Source organism: Mus caroli, chromosome 7 (assembly GCF_900094665.2).
Source record: "Mus caroli chromosome 7, CAROLI_EIJ_v1.1, whole genome shotgun sequence".
NCBI classification, from domain to species: Eukaryota; Metazoa; Chordata; class Mammalia; order Rodentia; family Muridae; genus Mus; species Mus caroli.
The window spans coordinates 112,120,730-112,143,880 of NC_034576.1; the positions used below are offsets into that span (position 1 = coordinate 112,120,730).

A 23,151-nucleotide genomic window follows, 5' to 3' on the forward strand; every position below is an offset into this window, starting at 1 on the left:
GGGCTACACAGAGAAACCCTGTCTCGAAAAACCAAAAAAAAAAAAAAAAAAAAAAAAAAAAAAAATATCCATCACAGGGTGGTCTGTTTTAGCAATGATACATGAACTAATACATGTATTAGGTGTGTTTGAGAGACTTTCCTCACTTACAAAATGCAATCTGTTGATGCAAACCTCATTTTCTACTCGCTGGAGTAGCCACTGGGGTCAAGAACTGGATATTGAGTGCATTTTAAGCTAATGTCCTCTAATAGGACTACAGTTTTTAAAAACACAAGATTAGGGCTGAGGACTTCTGGGTAAATGGCACAACATTTGTCCAGTGTGTAAGGTTCTTAATCCCAAATACCACAAAAACAAGAAAAGAACAAAAAAGAAAAAGAGAGAGAGAGAGAGTGTGTCAGATGTACTGAAAAGACAGAGTTGAGTCACATGAGAGGCAGAGAAGGGAAGGAACAATGGGAAGAGAGGTGGGCAAACAGGAGACTGTGGCTCTGGCAAGTGTAAGCCCCTGGACATCCTTTCTGTCCTAATGGAAAGTATGAAGGGAGAGGTTCTAGGTGTGCTATCTGAAAGCTCTGAGGAGACTCAGTCAAGGAAGAAGGAAAGGGAACTAACTGGCTGTTCTGCTTGGCCTTGGGCTCAGCAAAAACAAGGGGCAACTCAGAAGTTCCCTTGAATTCTCCAACCCTTTGCTTCTCAGGACAAAAAATAAATAGAACAAAGAAATGCCTCGTGGTCAAAGGTTCCAGGAAGGAGAACAGCACTGCTAGTTCTGAGCATACAGACTGAAGGCAGGGGAAGCAGAAAGCAGAAAGATGAGTCTGCAGATGGAGAGAGGTGCACACACAGTGAGTCTGCAGATGGAGGGAGGTGTACACACAGTGAGTCTGCAGGTGGAGGGAGGTGCACACACTGTGAGTCTGCACATAGAGGGAGGTGCACACATGGTGAGTCTGCAGCTTAACTGCAGGGGAAGCAGAAAGCAGAAGTATGAGTCTGAAGATGGAGAGGTACACACACAGTGAGTCTACAGATGGAGAGAGGTGCACACACAGTGAGTCTACAGATGGAGAGAGGTGCACACACGGTGAGTCTGCACATGGAGAGAGTTGCATACACTGTGAGTCTGCACATAGAGGGAGGTGCACACATGGTGAGTCTGCAGCTTAACTTTAGCTGGATGCTGCTGCTGTGGAATGATGAATTTATCCTTCCCACCCCCAATTCTCTAGTCTACCTGCCAAGCCTGGAGCCTGGCCTTACTTGGTGAGCTCATGGTCTGAAAGAAGCTGCTTCAGGTGTCTGGACAGTAACTTCTTCTCCATGGACAGCCGCACCCACGCTCTGGCTTTTCCCACATCAGTCTTGATTTCCCCAATATTCTGGATGTGCCTAAGGGAAGAAGTGTAGGGTAGGATGGGAAATGAACAGAATCCAGGCAGAACAGCCCCTTTCCACCTAGAAGTCTTTCTCACTCTTCTCTGTGGCTTTGCCAGACACACTTCTCACAGTTTTGGGAAAAAGAACTGATAATATAGGTTTCAGCAAGCCAGGCTAATGCCAAGCCCCATTACTGTGAGATACCTATGCTCTTTCTCCTGGTATAGTCTGCAAAATGGCAGGAAAACTACCTTTTTATAAATATACAAAGACCAATAGTGAAGACTCCTAGCTAGCTTTAACTAGTTGAAATGCTTTAACAGCCACAGAAATCCTGTGGGCTGAGTATCACACCCAAGCAACAGCAGAGTCAAGATTTAGTAGTTAATTTGTGAATGAGCAGACGGACCTCATATCCTGAATTAGGGAAATCCTCAGGGGAGACATGACGGCACTGGCATCAGACTTTCTCCGTTCTGAATCAAGAAGTATTCCTGGAACAACAAAGATTGTAATCTCCAAAGAGACCCCAAGTATCCAAATAGCCAATGAGTCTTTTACATGTCAAACCACAAATTGCTACAACAAACAATTGGCTCCATCATTAATACATTAAGTAGCCATTTCACAAATATTGTTAGGTTCCCAACAGAAATCAGATTTGAAACGTTTGCATATTATTTACTTTTTGGATAATCTGTAAGTGAGCCAGTGAAGGTATCACAAGCTACATTTAACAGAGGGAGACATGGCTAGAGTTGACGCCTAGCTCCAGTTCATCATGAGCACAGATGTCATGACCAGGGAACAGTACTTCCACAGGAAGCTACTGCTCACTCCCAAGTCTGTCTTCAAGATAGCCAAGAGAATGTTCCAGAATGAACCTGTTCCAGAATGCTTAGATCCTCTTGAGGGAGGAATGACATCTCTGATCTGGTACCAGATGCCATGTATAAAGCTTAGTGTTTTCATCACCAAACTGTTAAGAATAGTTTGCTGTAGTTTGTCCCTTGGCAGTAACTACCATAACCTTCCTGAGAAATTCTGAGGTTTACACACCCACAAAGTATACGAAAATGGCCTCCTTCAGGAATGCTTGTCCCTGGTCTTCAGCCAATTTTCTTCTTTTTTTTTTTTTAAAGATTTATTTATTGATTATATGTAAGTACACTGTAGCTGTCCTCAGACACTCCAGAAGAGGGAGCCAGATCTCGTTACAGATGGTTATGAGCCACCACGTGGTTGCTGGGATTTGAACTCTGGACCTTCGGAAGAGCAGTCGGGTGCTCTTACCCACTGAGCCATCTCACCAGCCCTTCAGCCAATTTTCTATTCAGAGTCAGTGCTACTTGAGGGACAACTAGTTCAGGGGCATGAAGTTCATAATCCAAGTAAAATACAAAGGAGGAAATTTTTCAAAATTCCATTCAAACTTAACTTTACCATTAAGAATAGCTGATTGGAGTAGTGTACGCCTTTAATCCCAGTACTTGGGAGGCAGAGGTAGGTGGATCTCTGTGAGTTTAAGGATAGCCTGGTCTACAAAGCTAATTCCAGGACAGCCAGAGCTACACAGAGGAACCCTGTTTCGAAAAACCAAAACCAAGAGGAGGGGAGGGGAGGGGAGGGGAGGGGAGCTGGTCTACAGAGCTAGTTCCAAAACAGCCAGGGTCACACAGTGAGACCTCTTTGAAAAAGAAAAAGACAGACAGACAGACAGACCAACTGACTGACCAGCCAAGAAAGAAGCTTGAAAGTAAGAAAGGCTGGTATAAAGAGAGTCATAGTCGCCAGGCAGTGGTGGCGCACGCCTTTAATCCCAGCACTCGGGAGGCAGAGGCAGGCAGATTCCTGAGTTTGAGGCCAGCCTGGTCTACAAAGTGAGTTCCAGGATAGCCAGGGCTACAGAGAAACCCGGTCTCAAAAAACAAAAAAACAAAAAAAAAAAGGGGGGGGGGGGGGGGGAGAGACAGAGAGAGTCGTAGTCAAGAAGTAAAAGGAGACAGTGCCTGTGGCACATATGGGAAGGGGCACTTGAGGACGGCATGAGGGACCCTAGATGAGCAGACAGGAGGTTTGCTTCTAACAGACATTTTCATTACGCCTTTTCTTTTTCATTAACTTACTGCATGATCTTACAACAATCTCATTCCTTTTTAGACTTCATTTTTTTTTTCCTCATAAAGAGAATGGGCTAGATTATCCCTGGAGTCCCTACAAACACCAGGTTGTATTTTTATTTTGTTTTTGCTTTGGTTTTATTTTGTGGGGTAGGGTAAGGAGACCTAGAGAGAAGGCTAAGCAGCTAAGAGCATTGGCTACTCTTCTAGAGGACCAGAGGGTTAATTCCCAGCACCCACATGGTGGCTCACAACCGGCTGCACCTCTAGTTCCAGGGACCCATGGCCTGTTCTGGCCTCTATGCCATGTCAGAGAAATTAAAAAATAAAAACTAATAATAAGCTTCTTGCAAACAGCAGGACCACAGTAAAACCCAGTTTTTCTGTGTTTAATTTACAGTCCATTTTTGAAGCCAAATTAGGCTGCTTACTTTTACTTAATCAAAGGGGTCCAGAAACAGAAAATGAGAACATCATTGTGATGCAGGTGGTGCTGTTTCAGCAAGCTGTGTGTGTGTGTGTGTGTGTGTGTGTGTGTGTGTGTGTACACCCATGGAGACCAGAAGTTGGATTCTCTGGAGCCTGAGTTACACATAGTTGTGATCTACCCAACATGGAGCTTGGAACAGAACTATGGTTCTCTGGAAGAACAATGAGCACTTTTTTATATAAAAAGATTTTATTCATGTCTACTTGTGCCTTGCCTGTATGTATGTGCACTGTATTTATGCCTGACAAAAAGAGGGTATTGGGTTCCCTGGAGCTGTGAGCTACCATGTGGGTGCTGGGAACTGAACCTAGGTCCTCTGGAAGAGTGGCAAGTGCTCTTAACCACTGAGCCATCTCTCTCCAACCCCACAACAAACACACATAGCACTAAGCTGAGATTTCTCCAGCCCAGTGGCTTTATTTTTTTAAAACAGAAAACACTATAAGTAAAAGCTTCAGTGGCCTGGACACAGGAATCGTAACGATCACTGTAGAGAGGGACAGGAAAGTGAGCTGAAACAGTCTACACAAGTGCACAAACTGCCTTACCTGAGGTACTAAGGCTTCCTGATGTGAGTTTTCTCTGCCGGTTTTCCTGATAATGTAACAGATGGGACCACAAAGCTGATTTCCCCTGGAAGCAATGGGAGGGAGAAACAACTACTAATGATGTTCAACATGCAGAGAACAATTATTTTGTAAAAATACTAGCAAAAACCACTTTTTGCTAGAAATGCTGTTTTAATTCCCCGCAATACACACAATGGGCATACATACATCACCTACTAAAACCCAGGAGAGACAGAAGGAAGATAACCAAAGCTGAAATAATTCCCAACCAGCATACAAAGGAGCTAAAAGGAGGCGTGTGTTCAAAGGGGTGTAAAAGACAACCTTGAAATGCTCTACTGGACAAGGTCATATCTTGTCCACCCTAAACCTACACACACACACACACACACACACACACACACACACACACCTAGCCTGTCAAGAGTCTGTGTAACAGTGTCTAAATTCCCTATTATATTTAAAGGCATCTTCATCTTGCCCTTAGTTGCAGGCTGGGATAAATAAACCAAGCTGGCCTCAAACTCACAGAGATCCTCCTGCCTCTGCCTCTGCCCCTGCCTCCTAAGTGCTGGATTAAATTATGCCCAGTTCCAATCTTTTTTTTTTAGGTCAGTGTACTGGCTAGTTTTATATCAACTTGACACAGGCTGGAGTTATCACAGAGAAAGGAGCTTCAGTTGGGGAAATGCTTCCACGAGATCCAGCTGTAAGGCATTTTCTCAATTAGTGATCAGGGGGAAGGTCCCCTTGTGGGTGGTGCCATCTCTGGCTGGTAGTCTTGGTTCTATAAGAGAGCAGGCTGAGCAAGCCAGGGGAAGCAAGCCAGTAAAGAACATCCCTCCATGGTCTCTGCATCAGCTCCTGCTTCCTGACCTGCTTGAGTTCCAGTCCTGACTTCCTTCAGTGATGAACAGCAGTGTGGAAGTGTAAGCTGAATAAAACCCTGTCCTCCCCAACTTGCTTCTTGGTCATGATGTTTTGCCCAGGAATAGAAACCTTGACTAAGACAGTCAGTATCTCTCAATGGCCTGTAGTTCATCAAATACCTGCTATCCAAAGTGAGCCCCAGGGATCTACTGGTCTCCTCCTCCCCCACAGTGGGATTACAAACACTCACCACTATTAGCTTTCTTTATGTGAGCTCTAGAGACAGGACTCTCAGGTCCTCATGCTTGTAGAGCAAGCATTTTACCAACTGAGCTATCTCCCCAGCCCCTATAACTATCACAGATGATAAATATTTCATATTCATGATTGAGTTCCTATGTAGTTGATAAAAATTCAGTATATATTATGTTAGCAACATAACTTATAAATAATCTTACAAAGTGAGTGTTATATTTAATGAAAATAATGATAGATACTATCATATCTCAGTGCTTGCTAATAATAAAGCACCATGTTAAATCTCTAAAATAAATCATCTTAGTGCTAGGGATATGGCTCAGTTGGCAGAGTGCTTGCCTAGCAGGTGCCAAGGGTATGCCGATAATTTCAACACTCCAGAGGTAGACGCAGAAGGATCAGAGAGTTAAGGACAGCAATGGCTACCGAAAGACCCTGTCTCAAAAAGAAAATAAAAATGAAGGACACCTGAGGTCTGCATATGTGCATGTGCACACACACACACACAAACACACACACATACACAAGCACACATGAGTCGTGACACTTTGAAGGATGATTATAAAGGAAACCAGTTTGAGGGTGACCAACTGACCTGTCATTAAGGGGCAGACTGCTCCCTTAACTCAGACTCCCAGATGTTATTTGAACTTGTGCCTTGGCAAAAAGGAAAACTAGCTATGTGTCAGCAGTTACAGCTTTGGCTCTCCAGATGCCAGGGTTCTAGTGTGTTTACTTATAGTTTATCTCATCCTCATAGTTGCACATAGCCTACCTTCTTGTAGTGTGGAACTCTATCTTAGTGGTAAATCAACATAGTAATGGTACTCAATTTGTAGATCAGGCTGGCCTTGAACTCAGAAATCCGCCTGCCTCTGTCTCCCAAGTGCTGGGATTAAAGGTGTGTGCCACCACCACCCGGCAAGAGCCTCATTTCTAATAGGACTGTAAATTAATGAGGTCTGTTACTCCCTCAACTCAGCTCTCTCTGTTCTACCTCCAAACACAGGCCAACAGTAGAGGACCAACCAAGCTGATCTGCAACTTACTCCCAAGAAAGATGCCATTTTGTTTGTTTGATCTTGTTTTTCAAGACAGGGGTTCTCTGTTTAGCTCTAACTGTCCTAGAACTCTCTCTGTAGACTAGGCTGTCCTTGAACTCACAGAGCCGCCTGTTTCTTGCCTCAGTGCTGGGACTAAAGGTGTGAGGCACCGCCTCCTAGAAAAAGGTGCCACTTTCAAAGGTTTAAAAACATAGATGTATAAACCTTATTTATAAGAAAAAAAAAAGCTGAACTCACATTCGCTTAGCTGTTGATACCCCCTACCCCACATATCAGATATTTACATCATAATTCATAACAGTAGCAAAATTATAGTTATGAAGTAGTAATGAAAAAATTTATAGTTGAGGGTCACCACCACATGAGGAACTGTATAAAGAGTCACAGCATTAGGGAGGTTGAGAACCACTGGCATCCCAGACTAGTAATGAAACCAAAGGCTAAACCCATTACCTGCTTCACTTGTAGCCCATGGCTCCAGATCCTCTCCAGAAGATCACAGAGGCTGGCAATCAAAGTGTTCTCTTCCACACCGGTGATGTTCACCTCCCCATGCCCCAGCTCCACAGCCTCTCGACCCATCTTCTCTACCAGCATCCTCTTGGTCTAGGAATGGATAAGTAGGACAGATCACCACAGTGAGTAGAACCACACTGCTGCAGAGAGCTGTGGCAGTCTGCATGGCACATGTGCTGGGCTAGGAAGGATGAGATGAAGAAGCCCAGGGACAGTGTATAGTCAGTCATGTGGGCCAGGTGATAGGGAACGCAAGCTTCCAAAGTTCAGTTAAGGAGGCGAAAACACAGCTATCAGCAAGTGATCCTAGCTAGAGATTTCATTACTCTGGATTCAAATCTTTGCCTTTATGAGGTGAAAGGAGTTGAATAAAAAGCCTTTGCTCATGCCCACCTTGGCTATTCCCCCATTCTCATGGCTTAAAAAAATGTACTGGACAGACCTTCAAGCAAATGTAACCTAAAAATAACTCTCAAAGAGGAAAGAACTTATTGAGAATAATTTCAGGTAAAACTCTACAAATGCTTATTACAAATATGTAACAACACCAATGCCAAGATGACTGAGGAACATGAAATCTTTCAAGAAATGTATCAATAGTGGTTTTAATAGCAGGAAAGGTAACGCTATAGGAGAAAGTCGCAAGTGACTTAGAATGAACTCTCAGTTTAAAAATTAAACTAGGGGGCTGGGAATAAAACAGCCCAGGGTTTAGACACTGGACTGCTCGTATAAAGAGGGCTTGGGTTCAGTCCCAGAATTGGGCGGCTCACAATAGCCAGTAACTCAAGCTCCAGGAGACCTGATACCCTCTCTGGCCTCTGAGGGTACTTGCAGGCAGGCAAACACAGTCAGAGATATACACACACACACACATTTAAAACACAAAATCTTGGACTGCAAAGATGGCTCGCTCAGTGGGTGAGAACACTTGTTGCTCTCTCAAAAGACCCAGGTTTGATTCCCACCACACACATGGAGGCTCATCACTTCCTTAGGCACCAGGCACACATGCAATGCACAGATTACATGCAGACAAAATACTCTTACATACTAAACAAAATAAACCTTAAAATATTAATAAATAATAAAATCTTAAAATTGAACAAATCTGAAATTTAAAATATCAATTCTCATAGAATAATCTAGGGTGTTTTTTTTGTGTTTGAAACAGGGTCTAACTCTCTATACAGACCAGATTAAAGCCTATCTTGTTGCAAGGTCAAAATAAGTTGATTCCTGTCTTCTATAAAACTTGGATTTGACCATGTCTTGACCATTTTCTGGAATTTGACATGTTCCACACCTCCACTCTGCTGAGATGAGATATTCTGGCAAATAATTTTGAAAGGTTCTGCCAAGTTTTTATGTGACCAAAACCTCTTGAGACCCACCCCTAGCCTTGGAGTTTGGAGTTAATATAAACCTTATCCTTTTCCAGTGTTCGATGCTATTTTCTTGAACCCCACTTTGGGTAGATAGTGCTATCTGAGAGAAAATAAAGTTTGCTTAATTTGAACAAAGAATCCCACCCCCACCCCACTGCCCCCAAAAATAACAGTCTATACAGAAAACCATCAAAGAGAACTCTAAAAACTTGTGCTAAGGACGCTGAGGTGTAGCTCTCCACAACCGAAGGCTTCTGGTTTGGGGGTGGATGGAGGAGGGCTGTTTTCTTTAAGGGCTGGTTACTGGGAGTTTGACCATACTCAAGGGAGTATACGGGCAACAAAAATTGGGCTCTTCCTCCTCCTATTCCTCTTCCTCCTTCTCTTGTGCCTGTTCCTCCTCCTTCCTCCTGCTCTTTCTTCCTTCCTTCCTCTTCCTCTTCTTCTCTTGCTTTTTTGGGGGCGAAGTGACAAGTATGAGAAGGCAGACCATGTTCTGCCTGGGCTTTTCCTACTTCAACTGGCCAGTCCTCTTGGCCATGCTCTCAGGATCCATCTCCCCACGGCATCATCTTCCCTCTCCTGTGGCCCCAGCCCAAGCTTCTTAAAGTATGAATTTCTTCCAATTTCACTCATAACTCTCAGGATGCAGCAGAGAACAAATCAGCTGAGTTGTCCTAAAAATTATGATATTCTGACTTGTATGAAGTCTTTTTCTTAGAAATTACACTTAAAATTTAAATATTAAAAACTAATCTTTCTAGCCGGGCAGTGGTGGCACACTGAGTTCCATGCCAGCCTGGTCTACAAAGCATCAATGTTTTCCTGCATGTGTGTCTGTGTAAGGGAGTCAGATTCCCTAGAACTAGAGGTACAGACAGTTGTGAGCTGCCATGTGGGAGCTGGGAATAGAACCTGGGTCCTCTGGAAGAGCATCCAGTGTTCTTAACCACTGAGCCATCTCTCTAGCCCCATAAACCATTACTAGATATGAAAAGCAATTACTGTTAGATTACAACAGAGAAGCAAAAGCATTTCCACGTATGCAAAACACTCTGTCATTAATAAGGCAACGAGTTTCTAAGGTTAGCATTATCCCATTCAGTAAGGCATGAGGCAGACAGATACATGGCAAACTGATGATCTGAGCTCCATCATCAGACCCCACATGAAGACAGAAGAGACCTGACTTACAAAGCTGTCCTGACCTCCCTCTCCCCATCCCTACCCTCACATTTTTTAAGTAAAATAAGGAGTGGTCAGAGCCAAGCAATGATCTCTTTTTTGCTGCCAAGGGAAACAGCAGCACTGAGTACCCACAGCTCACCTTGTTTCGACATTCCTTCAGCAGGCCTTCTACAAACTTCCAGTTGGTCTGGGCAATGACTGATGGAGAGAGGTTGGACAGTTTGGGCTGACGGATGGTACTGCCCATATTCCTGGCTTCCTGGATGTACTTCTACATTAAACAGAAAAACCAAAGACCTTTTATGTCCATGGACAGAAACCATAGCAACCAACTGGTGGGCTCCTAAGGAGGACACTGCACCCCCCACGCCTTCTTTGCTTGCCTATGCCTGGGCTCAAATATACATGGAAGCAGAAAACTTAAGTGTAATTCTTGTACTAAAGGGGAAAATCAAAATACTACAATTTCTGGTTTTATTGACGTGAGTATAATAAACTACCTTTGATGTAAAGACATGAGAGGCATTTATACAAGCATTTGCATACGACACACAAACACAACAGCAATCACAGCCAAATGTTTGATGTTACAATATGATGTTTACACTTAGGAGCGCGGCATGCAGTTACAGACTGTAATATGTAAACAGACAAACGATGGCTTGAGTCCATTTACTGTCCTATGTTGCGCAGGTTTATTCGCAGGTCTCCTAGAGCACATGCAGCTAGGAATGCACAGTTTAGACATGCCTGCCACCTTTCCTAAGAACTGCCTTAGTCGTCATGTCTCTTCAGCACAACACAACAGTAACGAGGTAACCATCCCCCTCCTTATCCACATAAAGAAAGAAATAAGCTAAGTTCTTTTCGAATGCTGCCATAAAACCTTGAGAAAAGCAACTTAAGGCGGATTCAGGTAGAAAGGGTTTCCTTGGGCTTACAGCTGCAGATACAGTCTATCATATCAGGGAGCACAGCAGCGGGCATTGGAGGGAGCTGATGCCATCTGCAATCAGCAGAGCAGGATGCAGCATGCTGGTTCTCAGTTCGTTCTCTCTACTCTTACACAATTCAGCACTAACTGTCCAGGGAACTGTGCAACCAAGAGCAAGAGAATCTTCTCAAGTCAATTAAGGTAATCAAGACAGTCCCACCCAGACACACTCATAGGCCAGCCTAATTTGGACACCCCCCACACACTAGGATTCCTCCCAGGTGATTCCAGATTGTGTCAAGTCGGCACTGAAAACTAAATATCACAATCACCTGAGATACAAAGAAGCCCAGGAAAAAGTTCTCTGTCCTCAGAGTAAGAGTCACAGCCCCGACCAGTTCACTTTCCTCCTTTCTATTTTAACAAAATTAGTTCCTTTCCTACTGTGCCACAAACAAAAAAACCCCCAATTTTAAAGGCATTTATTTCTCCAAGTTTCAGACTGGCATCTTCAGAAATTCCTATCAAGTAACAGAACATACAGGATGATCTGGCTGGCTGTCATGAAAAACACTGCTCTCTATAGAATGACACAGGGAGAGGTCACTGCTGGGGCAACTTATTAAATGCTAAGAGAGTGACAGACAGGGTGAGTGCAGCATGACAGAAGGGGCCTCCTTGCCATTCCTAAGGCGTCTTACCTCTCTCTGGTCATTGTCTAAGCGCAAGTGTTCTGTATGCTGCTTCTGCCGGTCTTTCCGCCTCCACTGGGCAGGGGCATTCCTTTTTGTCCACCTGACAATATCAAAAGAGGCCATTAATAGTCACTACTCTGTGAGTTCTAAGTTCAACCTGGTATACACAGTGAGAGAGACCCTGTCTCAAAAAATAAAAAGATAGCCATAATTCCAGCAATCACAAGGCAGAGGCAGGCAGATTCCTGAGTTCGAGGCCTGCCTGTTCTACAAATCGAGTTCCAGGACAGCCAGGGCTATACAGAGAAACCATGTCTTGAGATAAAGAGAGAGAGAGAGAGAGAGAGAGAGAGAGATCCACTAAGACCAACTAACAAGAAAAAACTCCAGTGTCTAGGCAGCTAATGGTGAGCACAGGAAACCACAGAGGCAATGCAAAGGCTGTGGGGTGAGCAGCTAAAAAATCAGTGAGAGAACAAAAGAGAAGGCCTCCGAGAGTGAGCCGTTCATTTGTCTTCAATTAACTACCAAAGCTCCACATGCAGATACAAAGCTGTCTGGGGAAAAAACCACCATCCAAGTTGCCACCTTCAGTCAGGGCCCAGTTATTCCCAACACCTCTGTTTAAGGACATAAAGCTAGATAGCTGTCTGTTAGATGGGGTTCACATAGGTCATTTTAACCCATTGGCTGCCTGGCTGCTTGCAAGTCCTGGGAATATCCAATTTGTAAGAGTTACCCAATTTGTACAGTGTAGACAAAAGCTGACAAGACACCCTGACACCTACATAGTTTAGGTCTTATCCATACTTGTTTCTTAAATTCTTTAAATACTGAAGTGGCTCAGTGGTTAAGAGCACCGACCTTTCATCCAGAGGACCTAAGTTCAATTCTAGGTACTCACATGGTGGCTCACAACCATCTGCAATTCCAGCTCAAGAAGATCTTTGTCCTCTTCTGGCTTCCAGCCATACAAGTGGTACACAGGCATGGATGCAGACAAAATACTCATGCACACAAAATAATAAAATACTAAGAAAAACCCCCGAGGTCTTCCGTGTACACCAACGCTAGCTTAGACTCTGGCGGTCAGTGACAACAGTGCCTGATGATCAGGCTGGGGAATCTCTAAGGTTTACGTACTTGTTGCTGGCTGGCCCGGTGCAAAGCACATCAGACTGCAGCTTAGGGAAAAAGCCAGGTTCATATTTTCCTTGTCCAATTTTCATGTCAAGAAGATGTGGGTGAACTGCAGTGTGGTCAATTTTTGCCAGACGGAGTTCAATTGCTTTTTCTGAGATTTAAAAAAAAAAATTCAATTCAACCTTTTTTTTAAAGACATAACTACTCTTTCACTTCTAACCAAGATAGAGTAAAAAGACTGATTTTTTTTTTACCCTCTTGCCTGAAATATACACTAACAGGAAAACATCCTGTCCATTGGGCAGTGAAGGACAGGCATCCCTAAGAATTAGAAATAGATGAAGTAATTCTTATAAATATCTCAGCTAACTGCCCTGGAGCACATACAGAAGAAGCCTAGACTGGGTCTAGAGCAGTTCCAAAGGATGGGGATTCAAGATCAGTGGCAAGAAGCCTGCTCTAGTGTATCTGCAGTGAGAGCTCTGGTGCTTGGGGAACAAAGTGCACAGGTGACACCATGACATCTCTACTTCTGAAAAAGCCTTTAAAGAGGGGAGTGGTTAACTCTTCATTCCATAGCTTAAACCCTATATTACAGTAGACCCATGACACTACATCTTCTGATAACAGGCAAGAGTAACTCAATCACGCTGCAGATTCAATACATGGATTACAGATGGGCTGAGAACTGACTGCTCACTCTTATGGCAGATAGGAGAGCCTCGGGTGGCCAGATCTCTAGCCTCACTGTCCTCAGCTGTTCCAATACGGTCATTTTCAAGTGTAATACACTTTATGGGGAATGAAAAGGATGGGGAATCCTGATTTTAAAAGTGACTTTGAGAGGCAGGAGTTCAAGGCCAGACTGGCTTAAATAGCAGTTCTAGGCCAGTCAAGAGAGACTCTTGCCTCAAAAACAATTTCCAGACCAAAAGAAAAAAAAAACAAAAACAAAAAACTGAGGAAGAAAGCAAAGCATGGTGCTGCACACCTTCAGTCGCTGTGGTAAGGCACAGGCAGGTGGGGCTCCACGAGTGTGGGTGCCAGGACAGCCAGGGCATAGAGACCCTGCCTTTAAACAAACAAACAAACAAACAAATAAAAAGGAAGAACACTGCAGGCCATGGATAACATACTCAAAGGCAAACCATGAGGAAAGCATACATGTTGAGGAAAGGGGACATGTTACCAATGAGGTCCCAGTGGCCAAGGAGGCCTCACCTGCTTCATCCACAGTGGTACACTTCTGGTACATAGATGTCCTAAGAGTAGGTGTTCGAACATTCAACAGTCTGATCTTGTCTACCCTTGAGTCAAAAACCCGGAGGACAGGGTCTTTATCATCATCATCATGACACATGATCTTGTTATCAATAAAAGATGCAAACATCTGGGTCTCTAGGAATCTTGAGAGGAAGGGCAGGTAGGGCTCAGGCTGATCTGACAGGAAGGATGCCTAGTGGAACCAAAGAGAAGCAGTCAACAACAGACAAGAGAACAGAGCAGCCCTGACCATCACAGGCAACATCCCCAAGGGCTGAAGTGGGACAAATCTTTGAAGCATCCTACGCCCTTATGAAAAGCCAATTACAACCCTCATCCCCTTTGTTAACACTCATAAAAGTTCAATTTCCCAAAAATCTGACACAGCTAGCCCAGACATTCAACTACATATACACCTCTGCCTAGAGAAAGAGTCCTTTCATAGACCACAGAGCAAAACAAAACCAAAACAAGGGGAAGGGGCACCGGCTAGAGGTAAATCACCTAACCGTAATCATCTGTATGCCTGCCTCTCCACTTGACTTTTCTAGTGATGTCATATGCAGTCACTTCTTCAGGCTGCAAGGTGCTCTCATGTGCACCTGCCCGCAGGGTCTCACTTACTTTATCAAAGTTCTGCATCTGCTCCCTGTTGGTGAACCAGGACTCCTTATCCTGGCTGGGCTGGATGACAAACACTTCATAATCGGCAAACATCTGAGTAAAGCGATTGGCAAAGACTTCTCGGATTTGAATGTTTAGCTGGTAAATCCTGAGCTCTTCTTCATCACATTGAACTTTGAAATCTTTATTGCTACTGGGATCTTCACGAACTTCCAGCTTTAAAAAAAGCAGGAGGGTCAGGTGAAGATATGAACAATTATACTTTTATGCCAAGAAATAGAATTCATCTGATTTTTCCCTATTGGTCTTAGCAGCAAATGGTGAGAAGGTAAGAACTAAAGTAAAAATGGGAAGAAATATAAAGGGAGGGAGTCTAGAAGTTAAAGAGATTTGGCTTAGCAGTTAACTCTTGCCTTGCAACCCGGTAGGAAGTAAAGGGAAGGGGAAAGGAGAGATTCTGAGATGGAGAAAAGAGGAGGTCGACCTGAAGGCAGACATCCAACAACAAGCTAAGTGGAGATGCAGTCATAGTAAACTGAGTGCAATCCAGCCAAGGAACAAAAGGAGCAAACCTCCCCAGCAAGGAGCCGCCCGGCCACGCTCTGGCTCTGGCCTGCTCCGGGTGTTACCTTTCTTTGGGTTCTTTCTTTGCAGACCGGGGATTACCTTTCTTACCTTTCAAGGCTTGTTCTTTTTAAAAAAGAGATAAGATAAGATTTTTAATCTTCCTAAATATTTCTCTATTCAACTGGTAAAAAAAAATGTTTTATTCTGCTGTACTTTATAGAAGAGAAATGAAATAGCTGACCCCTAAAAAAGGAAGTCCAACAAAATCATGACATCAACCTAACATGCATATTTACCTAACCAAAGGTGTTCAGCACTGAGAATGGGGAAGGTAAAGACATGGGCAGAAAGCACAGAAAGCTTAATATCATCAAATCCAGAAACCAGAGGCCAGGTGTACCCCTGGACAGAGTTCAGCACCGCAGGATCTGGTTTAAGCTGCAGCTGGGCTCTAGACTAGGCTCTGAATCTTGGGTCACAGGGCAATGGATATGAAAGGTCCTCAGTTCTTCCCAGTCACTCTGCAGAATTTCACACAGATGGCAACAGGCTCTCCCGGACCTGCACAAGAAGCCACCCAGACTTAAGACTTAGATCAAGTGCCGGGCATGGTGGCGCACACCTTTAATCCCAGCCCTCGGGAGGCAGAGGCAGGCAGATTTCTGAGTTCGAGGCCAGCCTGGTCTACAGAGTGAGTTCCAGGACAGCCAGGGCTATACAGAGAAACCCTGTCTCAAAAAAACAAAAACAAAAAAAAAGACTTAGATCAAGTGACAATTGCTAGAAGAGCTGCTGTGCTCAGTCTCCCACATGGTCCATCCCTTCACTGCTCACAGATGTGCACTGTCGACTGGGCGGTGGTGACACCTTTAATCCCAGCACTTGGGAGGCAGAGGCAGGCAGAGCTCTTAAGTTCAAGGTCTACACAGAGAAACCTGACTAGAAAAACTTATATAAAAAAAAATGATCTGGATCTTTTCTCATCCTCAGTGCAGCTTCCACAGGCACGCTAACATGGCACGCTGACACGGCACGCTGACACGGCACGCTAACACAGATCCAATCTGTCACAAACTTAGTTCTAGCATCTTACTTTTTCCAAACTCACTCCAGTCCTCTTGACCAAAGCTTGCAACCGAGCAATAGTTTCATTTTCCTTGAGGAGCTCGTAGGAGTGCAAAGGGGAGCCGGCAATGTTCCCGTTCCTCTTGTCAGACACAAGCTCAGAAGCTCGGATCCTCTTCAGCTTTGAGGCGCTTTCGCTGCAATGGAGGTTCCCTTCAGGGGGAACGCCAAAGGCCATGAGGATCTCAGAGACCTCCTGGACAAACTCCAGTTTGTTGGGAAATTGAGGCAAGTCCTCTGGCAACTCAATGAAGTGGTTGTCAACATCCACAAAGCAGAGGTTAGCCTGGAAATGAAAACAGGAGGTGTAAACAAGTGGAGCCCCGAGAGAGAGGTTTTAGAAAGGACAACGAACGGGTGATCAACTGACAGATGTGAGGTGCAGAGTAAAGACGGGGCAGGCAACGAGACAGTCCCTCCACCCAAGCTCCCTCTGCTTTCTAAAATAAAACCTTAGAAACATGGCTCTTTCCCCAGAGTTAAATGCTAGGGGAAATAGCTAAAAGTAATTGTGAAACCAAGATGGCGGCAGCATTCAAAAGCTTCACAAATCAATGGATTCCGGTGCGTGAGTGAGACGTGTCAAAGTCTGGCACCAGTGCTGAGCACTTGTGTTCACCCCTTCTAGGCTTCACTCCTAATTCTCAAGATTTGACTGTTACAGTGCTGGCTCATGCTCAGAAGTACAGTCAGCACTCAGTAATGGCTGGACTTGTCACTATCCAGTCTTATTTTACAGATGAAACTGACTAAAGAAGATATGCGTGGCTATAATCACAGTACTTGGGGAAACTGAAGCAGGAGAACCACTAAGAGTTTCAGGCTAGCATAGAGTTTCAGGCTACAGAGTTCAGGCAGTCTTGGACTAACCTTAAAAGATAAACTTTAAAACAAAACAAGACAAAACACCCAGAGACAGGAGCCAGAGAAATGACTCAGCTCTCTGCCAGAGGACCCAAGTTCAGTTTCCAGCATCCACATGGCCTCTCCCAACTGTCTACAACTCCAGCTCCAGCAGACCCACTGTCCTCTTCTGCCTCCATGGACACCAGGCACAGAGACATACATATATGTAGGTAAAACCCATACTTATTAATTAATTAATTTAAAAATGTGATATAGGCCAAGCATATGCCTACGATCACTACTTGATAACACTGGGATTTGAACCCAGCTTGACCCCAGTCATATGCTAAAACTGTTCACTATCACCTTGGCTTATATTTAGGTCTTGCTTGATCAATTTAATACTTTAAAATCCTTGTTCTTGTTAATTTTCTTGCACTATAAATTAGAAGATCATGCTTATCTTATTAATCTGTCCTTACAAGACATGTAGCATTGCCTTCACTCCAACGGCTTACTAACGGTTAAGAGTGTGTGTCTCTCAGTTATATCAAAGAGATACCTGCTAGTATTGGTTTTGAGAATTATGATGTCAAATATTTCTATAGGACATTTACATGTGTGTGTGACTGAGTGTGTGTACACAAACGAAATTAAAGACAATATTCAGGAGTAGGCTCTTTCTTTCCACCAGGCGGGTTCCAAGAACTTAACTCAGACTGTCAGGTTTGTTGGCAAACACCGTTACCAACTGAGCTGCCTCACTGCTGCCCCTCATTTAACATTTAATCTATGTGAAACAGGTTTCCTTATAGCATCAAATAAGGGTCCTTCCTTTAGCAAGACATTGTTCCAATATGCCAAATGATGTCCCAGTGACACACAAGTTTAACCTTGTCTCAATAGTCTTTATGTTCTAAAAGAAGCAGGCAGAGGATAACATGATAAGCTCGCTAACACAGTCATTCCACAAAACTCATCTCCTGCAGCTGCATTGTGAACGGACCCATGCTGAGTGCATCAATCACCCTACCAACCTGTGACTATAAAAGAAAGCTTTCCATCTCAAATCTCCAAAAACTAGAAGAACCACTTTAAACTTTACTTCTGAGTTCCTCCAACTAGATAATGTTGACTCTGCCTAATTAAAGGCCAACAAATATTTATAACCAAAAGATAGACTACTTTTTTTAACATTATTAATGCTCTTAGGCCAAGCCATCAAAAAAGAAAATCAAAACAAAATCAACTCATCTAGTCAAGGGTCCTTTACAAAGCTGACAAAATGAAAGGCACACATTTTCATCTCTTACCCCTTGGCTCATCTTTTAAAAAGGGGGTGGGGGACAGTTTTTCCAACCAGAAACAGGAAAGCAACTAAAATATCTAGATCCACCCAATAATGCTTGGTAGCTTCTCTCCCACTGCTGTGAGTCAAATAGAGAGAGTCCATAAAGAATTCTTATTTATTTATTTATTTATTTAATCTGTATGGATGCTTTGCCTGTGTCAGGTCTTAGGCAGTACACATATCCAGTCTTAGCCCAATTCCAGCTCCTACAGGAGGATTTCTGGTGGTTAGATAAAAGTCAGCATTCCTCAGGAACTTGTAAAACAGGCTCCAAATCAGCCAAAGGAGTCATTTCCCTTGCTTTTGGCAAATGGGACAAGAGGTTCCACTGACTTATGCCTGTAGTTATCAGCATATCAAAGTCCACACTAGCCTCCAGGCTCCTCACTCAGACCTCTTTCACACATTTCAAAGCCCCCTCACCACCCTTCTCACCACCACCCCAAACCCTCGGCCCTCCTGCAGCTACTCATCCTCCTTATAACTCAATATTTTCTGCTACCACCCTCTTACCCTACTTCCCTAGCCCTGGTCACGTCTAGTCTGCTTCTTTTTCTCTCTAGTTTGGACTCTTCCACAAGGCTCTGGATATTTTCTCTCTTATTCACAATAAAAACCTCCCTCTAATCATGGATGGCGCGTTTGATGCTTTCTTCATTGCCCCTCTTCCCATACATCTGGATGCATGTCTGGGCATCATAAGTGTACTTGGTACCTGGGGAGGTCAGAAGAGGGTATCAGATCCCCTGAACTGGCACCACCATGTGGGTTCTAGGAATGGAAGAATAGCCAATGCTCTTCACACTGAGCTATCTCTCCAGCCCCATCTATAAAGAACTTTATCAAGCCCAAATTCTGTGGACATATATGGATGCCCTTGATGAGAGGTGGCTGAAGAACGCAGCTCAGGCACACACTTCAGAGGTGGTTAAGATACACAGGAACCGCTAAGTAGACCTCTTCACTGGTCATTCTGCACAACAGGGCCAAAAAGGGAGGGGTAAGAGGGCAAAATGAAAAAAGAGGCCATTTAACTTCTAGGCTCATAAAACAGTCTCATGCTGTTTCCTCTCAGCACAGGCTGGCAGCTGAAGCAATTTATAAACCTATGATCAAATCCGCAAGCGTCGCCAGCAGCACCTGTGTGACTTTTTTGCGAAGATGCAAAATGTGGCAGACACTGAAGCCAAACAATCAGTTCTCTGCTCACCTCTGCCATGCTGAAAGGGAGCATGGTAAGACAGCCACTGTCTAAGGTATTCCTCATGAATCCTCCAGATCCCCCAAACTCTCCTGAACTCTTCCTTCAAAGGGCCACAGTGCCCTTTGCCAACCTCAGATGCCAAGCCAAATCAGTTCTCCCTCAGTGCCTCTGTGAGTTCATCACTGAGGCACCTCAGCACATAGGATCCTAGGGGAAAGCTACTGAGAGTGTCCCCAGAGAAGACAGGGACAGCCCCTTGCTAGTATTCTGTCTAAACTCCACCCCCACAGTTCCTGGCAGCAGCCAGGTATACTCAGCCCCACAGTTACCTGGCAACAGCCAGGTAGGCTTGGCCCAGTATAAAAGGGGCCACTTGGCCTCTCCTCTCACTCTTACACTCTTGCCTCTCTCTTGCCTCTTGCCCCCTGGTCCCCCTTCTCTCTCATTCCCTCCCCCCCTCTCTCCATGGCCGACTTTCACTTATCTACTCTCTCCTTCTCTCTGCCTTTCTCTGCCTCTACTACTCTCTTAACTCCCCTCCCCATGCCCTAAATAAACTCTATTCTATACTTTACTGGGGTGTGTCTGGTCCCTCAGGGGGAAGGAATGCCTCAGCATGGGCATCCCCTCCCCCACACCCCACCAGAACATATTCTTGTAGTTCTTTCTCTTTTTATGATCACAACATCCTTCCCTCACTCTAATGCTCTCAAGCTTACTTTCTGACATGGCTCCATCTTCAGACAATGAAACCCCAAAGAGAAGCCAAAACAAAAGATGCCTCACCAGACCAGCTCAGGCTCTCATTTGCTCAAGGCCTCTGAGATCATGTGTTGGTGTTAAAAAGAACAAAGGGCTTTTTTACAGACTTCTGATGGCCAAAGATACGGCTGCAGCTGATGAATTCTAATTTGAGGGTCTAAGAAATGAACACTCTTCTACAGAAAGTGTCTTTCTACTCGAGGCTTACCACCTCAGTATCCTGCTGCTACCTGGCACAGAACCACAGTAAGGTCCTCCATCCTGCTGTCACACTCCCCTCCAACAGCGGAGTTTAAGACCCCTTATAGTCCAAAGATGTCAACTAAAATGCTAAATTACCTGAGGGATAAAATGTGAGCTCATGCTTCCTTTACTGCTCGTTTTATAAAACTACGAGCATGCGTTTTTTTGTTTTTTTGTTTTTTTTTTTAAGATTTATTTATTAATTATATGTAAGTACACTGTAGTTGTCTTCAGACACACCAGAAGAGGGAGTCAGATCTTGTTATGGATGGTTGTGAGCCACCATGTGGTTGCTGGGATTTGAACTAAGGACCTTTGGAAGAGCAGTCGGGTGCTCTTACCTGCTGAGCCATCTCACCAGCCCCGAACATGCGTTCTTTTATGAACATGTATTCTTTTGAGAAAAACAGAAAAGTGTGTTTCAAGGATACCATTACTCTTACCTCATCTTGTGTAATGTTTTACTCTTTTAAAATACTGACCCGCAGCTCTTTACCCCCACAGAGGTTGTCTGCTATAAATCAGGGTAGAAAATAAATCAGGGCAGCTAGGCAACTGCCGGCAAAGCTGTGTGGCCTGGGTGAACGGGACTCTAAGGCCATAGACAGCCACTTTGGGAGGACATGTCAGTGCCCTGCCTCCCACCGTCTACTTCTCCCCAAGCAGACCACAGTGGGAGGCCAGAAACTCAAGTGCAAAGGCTGTTCCAACGATGGAGAAAGCCACAGAGCAGAGCGTCCACACGCCAGAACACACAGAACACTGGGGTCTCTTACACAAACAATTCCTCCAACAGTCCATTAAGAACACTGCTGGTTTCCAAGCAGCTTTATATAGCCACATGCCTAAAGTGCATGGAGAATGAGGATGAAGAGTCCTAAGGGGTACAGAATTTGTCCCAGGAATACAAGTATATATTAGCCATAGATGGCAATAAAACTGAGAAACATGTTTGAAAAAATAGTGTATGGGGGGGGGAAGCAATAATAAAAACTAAAAACATAGCCGGGCCTGGTGGCGCACGCCTTTAATCCCAGCACTGGGGAGGCAGAGGCAGGCGGATTTCTGAGTTCGAGGCCAGCCTGGTCTACAAAGTGAGTTCCAGGACAGCCAGGGCTACACAGAGAAACCCTGTCTCGAAAAATAAATAAATAAATAAATAAATAAATAAATAAATAAATAAATAAAAACATACTGGGTACATCACATGATGATGGAGTAATATAAATTTGGGGCTAACAGTTCACTGTATTTTTTCCTGAAGTTATTCATGTTCCCTGTCCCTGTCTCCGAGCCTCCCCTCCCCCCACTCGCCCCCAAAAGGCCCTTGGTGGCACCATGCTGGGCTCTCTTCTCCCCCATGCTGGAGAGGGTGAGTGGCTCAGCACTTGGCTCCTCTTCTCACCTCCTGAGGCAGCTCCAACTTGGAGCGGTCATCCAGGCCGTTGGAATGCAAGCCCATCAGGTATGGTACAGGAGCATCTAAGAAATGCAGGAGAGAAGCTGGGAGGATGGGGACATAGACATGCTGCCATTGGAAAGGAAACATCAGAGCTGTAATTGTCTCCGCCACAGTCATCAGTCTCTGGTAATCTAAGTCAGAGGGGAAAAAAAAAAAAAAGAACAGAATAAGCATATTCAACAAACCAGTCAACTCAGACACTTGCTTCTCAAAGAGAAAGCTCCAAGTGTCGATACAATTCAACTGACCCAAAGACCACTATGACTCCCATGGAGGCCACAGACTCAGACCCTCTGGGAGACCCCTATCAAATACACATGTCCAACTAGTAATAAAATGTAATATATAGAAATATGACAGAAAGAATAAATGGCACCTTTCTCTAGCCACTAATCACGAATATGTTAAGCATATGTTCTAAAGTGGGCGTGGCCGGGATTCTCTGCTCTCCACAACACACAGCAAAGAAGAAAAAAAAATCACTTACCACTCCGACATGTCACAGCACACAATACAACTTTTCGAGTTTAGTTGGGCATGATGGCTCATGACCACAATCCCAACACTGACGCTGAGGCAAAAAGATTGTCATGAGCTTAAAGCTAGTGAGACTGTCTCTCGCTCCTGGCTAATCAAAAGAAAGTGTGACCTGTAATTAATTTGCTATTTGTGTGAGGAATATATATATATTTGGTCTTTGTCCACAGTTCCTGGCACATAGCTCATAAGAACCCTGCAAATTTTTGGATACTGAGATGAGTGGTGGCTTAGGGGTGGGGTAGAGGCCTCCCTGGTTAGCTCCAAGGTGAGTTCTAATCACCAGAAAGGCATGAGTAGAGGCTGGCACTTTCAGTCCAGCTCTGACCTCAGGGCAGAAGGGACAGATGCTAGAGACTTAATCACCAAAGAGCAAAGAGTTCATCACTCGGGCTTGTATACAAGTAATAAAAAAAAATAAAAATAAAGGAGCAGATTTGCTGGGCGTGGTAACGCACACCTTTAATCCCAGCAGAGGCAGGTGGATTTCTGAGTTCGAGGCCAACCTGGTCTACAAAGTAAGTTCCAGGACAGCCAGAGCTATACAGA

General features: G+C 44.3%; 1 protein-coding gene across 2 annotated transcripts in view; it reads right to left on the minus strand.

The window, feature by feature from the left end:
- The window catches only part of Dennd5a (DENN domain containing 5A), a 66,762-nt gene that overhangs the window by 10,315 nt on the left and 33,296 nt on the right, over positions 1-23,151 (minus strand). For both annotated transcript variants that reach the window (XM_029479382.1, XM_021166335.1), the window contains 11 exons: positions 22,009-22,196; positions 16,166-16,483; positions 14,506-14,721; positions 13,840-14,074; positions 12,619-12,769; positions 11,482-11,575; positions 9,986-10,117; positions 7,208-7,360; positions 4,542-4,626; positions 1,793-1,877; positions 1,267-1,395 (listed from right to left, as the gene is read on the minus strand). In XM_029479382.1, coding sequence (XP_029335242.1) covers positions 1,267-1,395; positions 1,793-1,877; positions 4,542-4,626; positions 7,208-7,360; positions 9,986-10,117; positions 11,482-11,575; positions 12,619-12,769; positions 13,840-14,074; positions 14,506-14,721; positions 16,166-16,483; positions 22,009-22,196 — 1,786 coding nt within the window. The remainder of the gene's footprint in view (positions 1-1,266; positions 1,396-1,792; positions 1,878-4,541; positions 4,627-7,207; positions 7,361-9,985; positions 10,118-11,481; positions 11,576-12,618; positions 12,770-13,839; positions 14,075-14,505; positions 14,722-16,165; positions 16,484-22,008; positions 22,197-23,151) is intronic.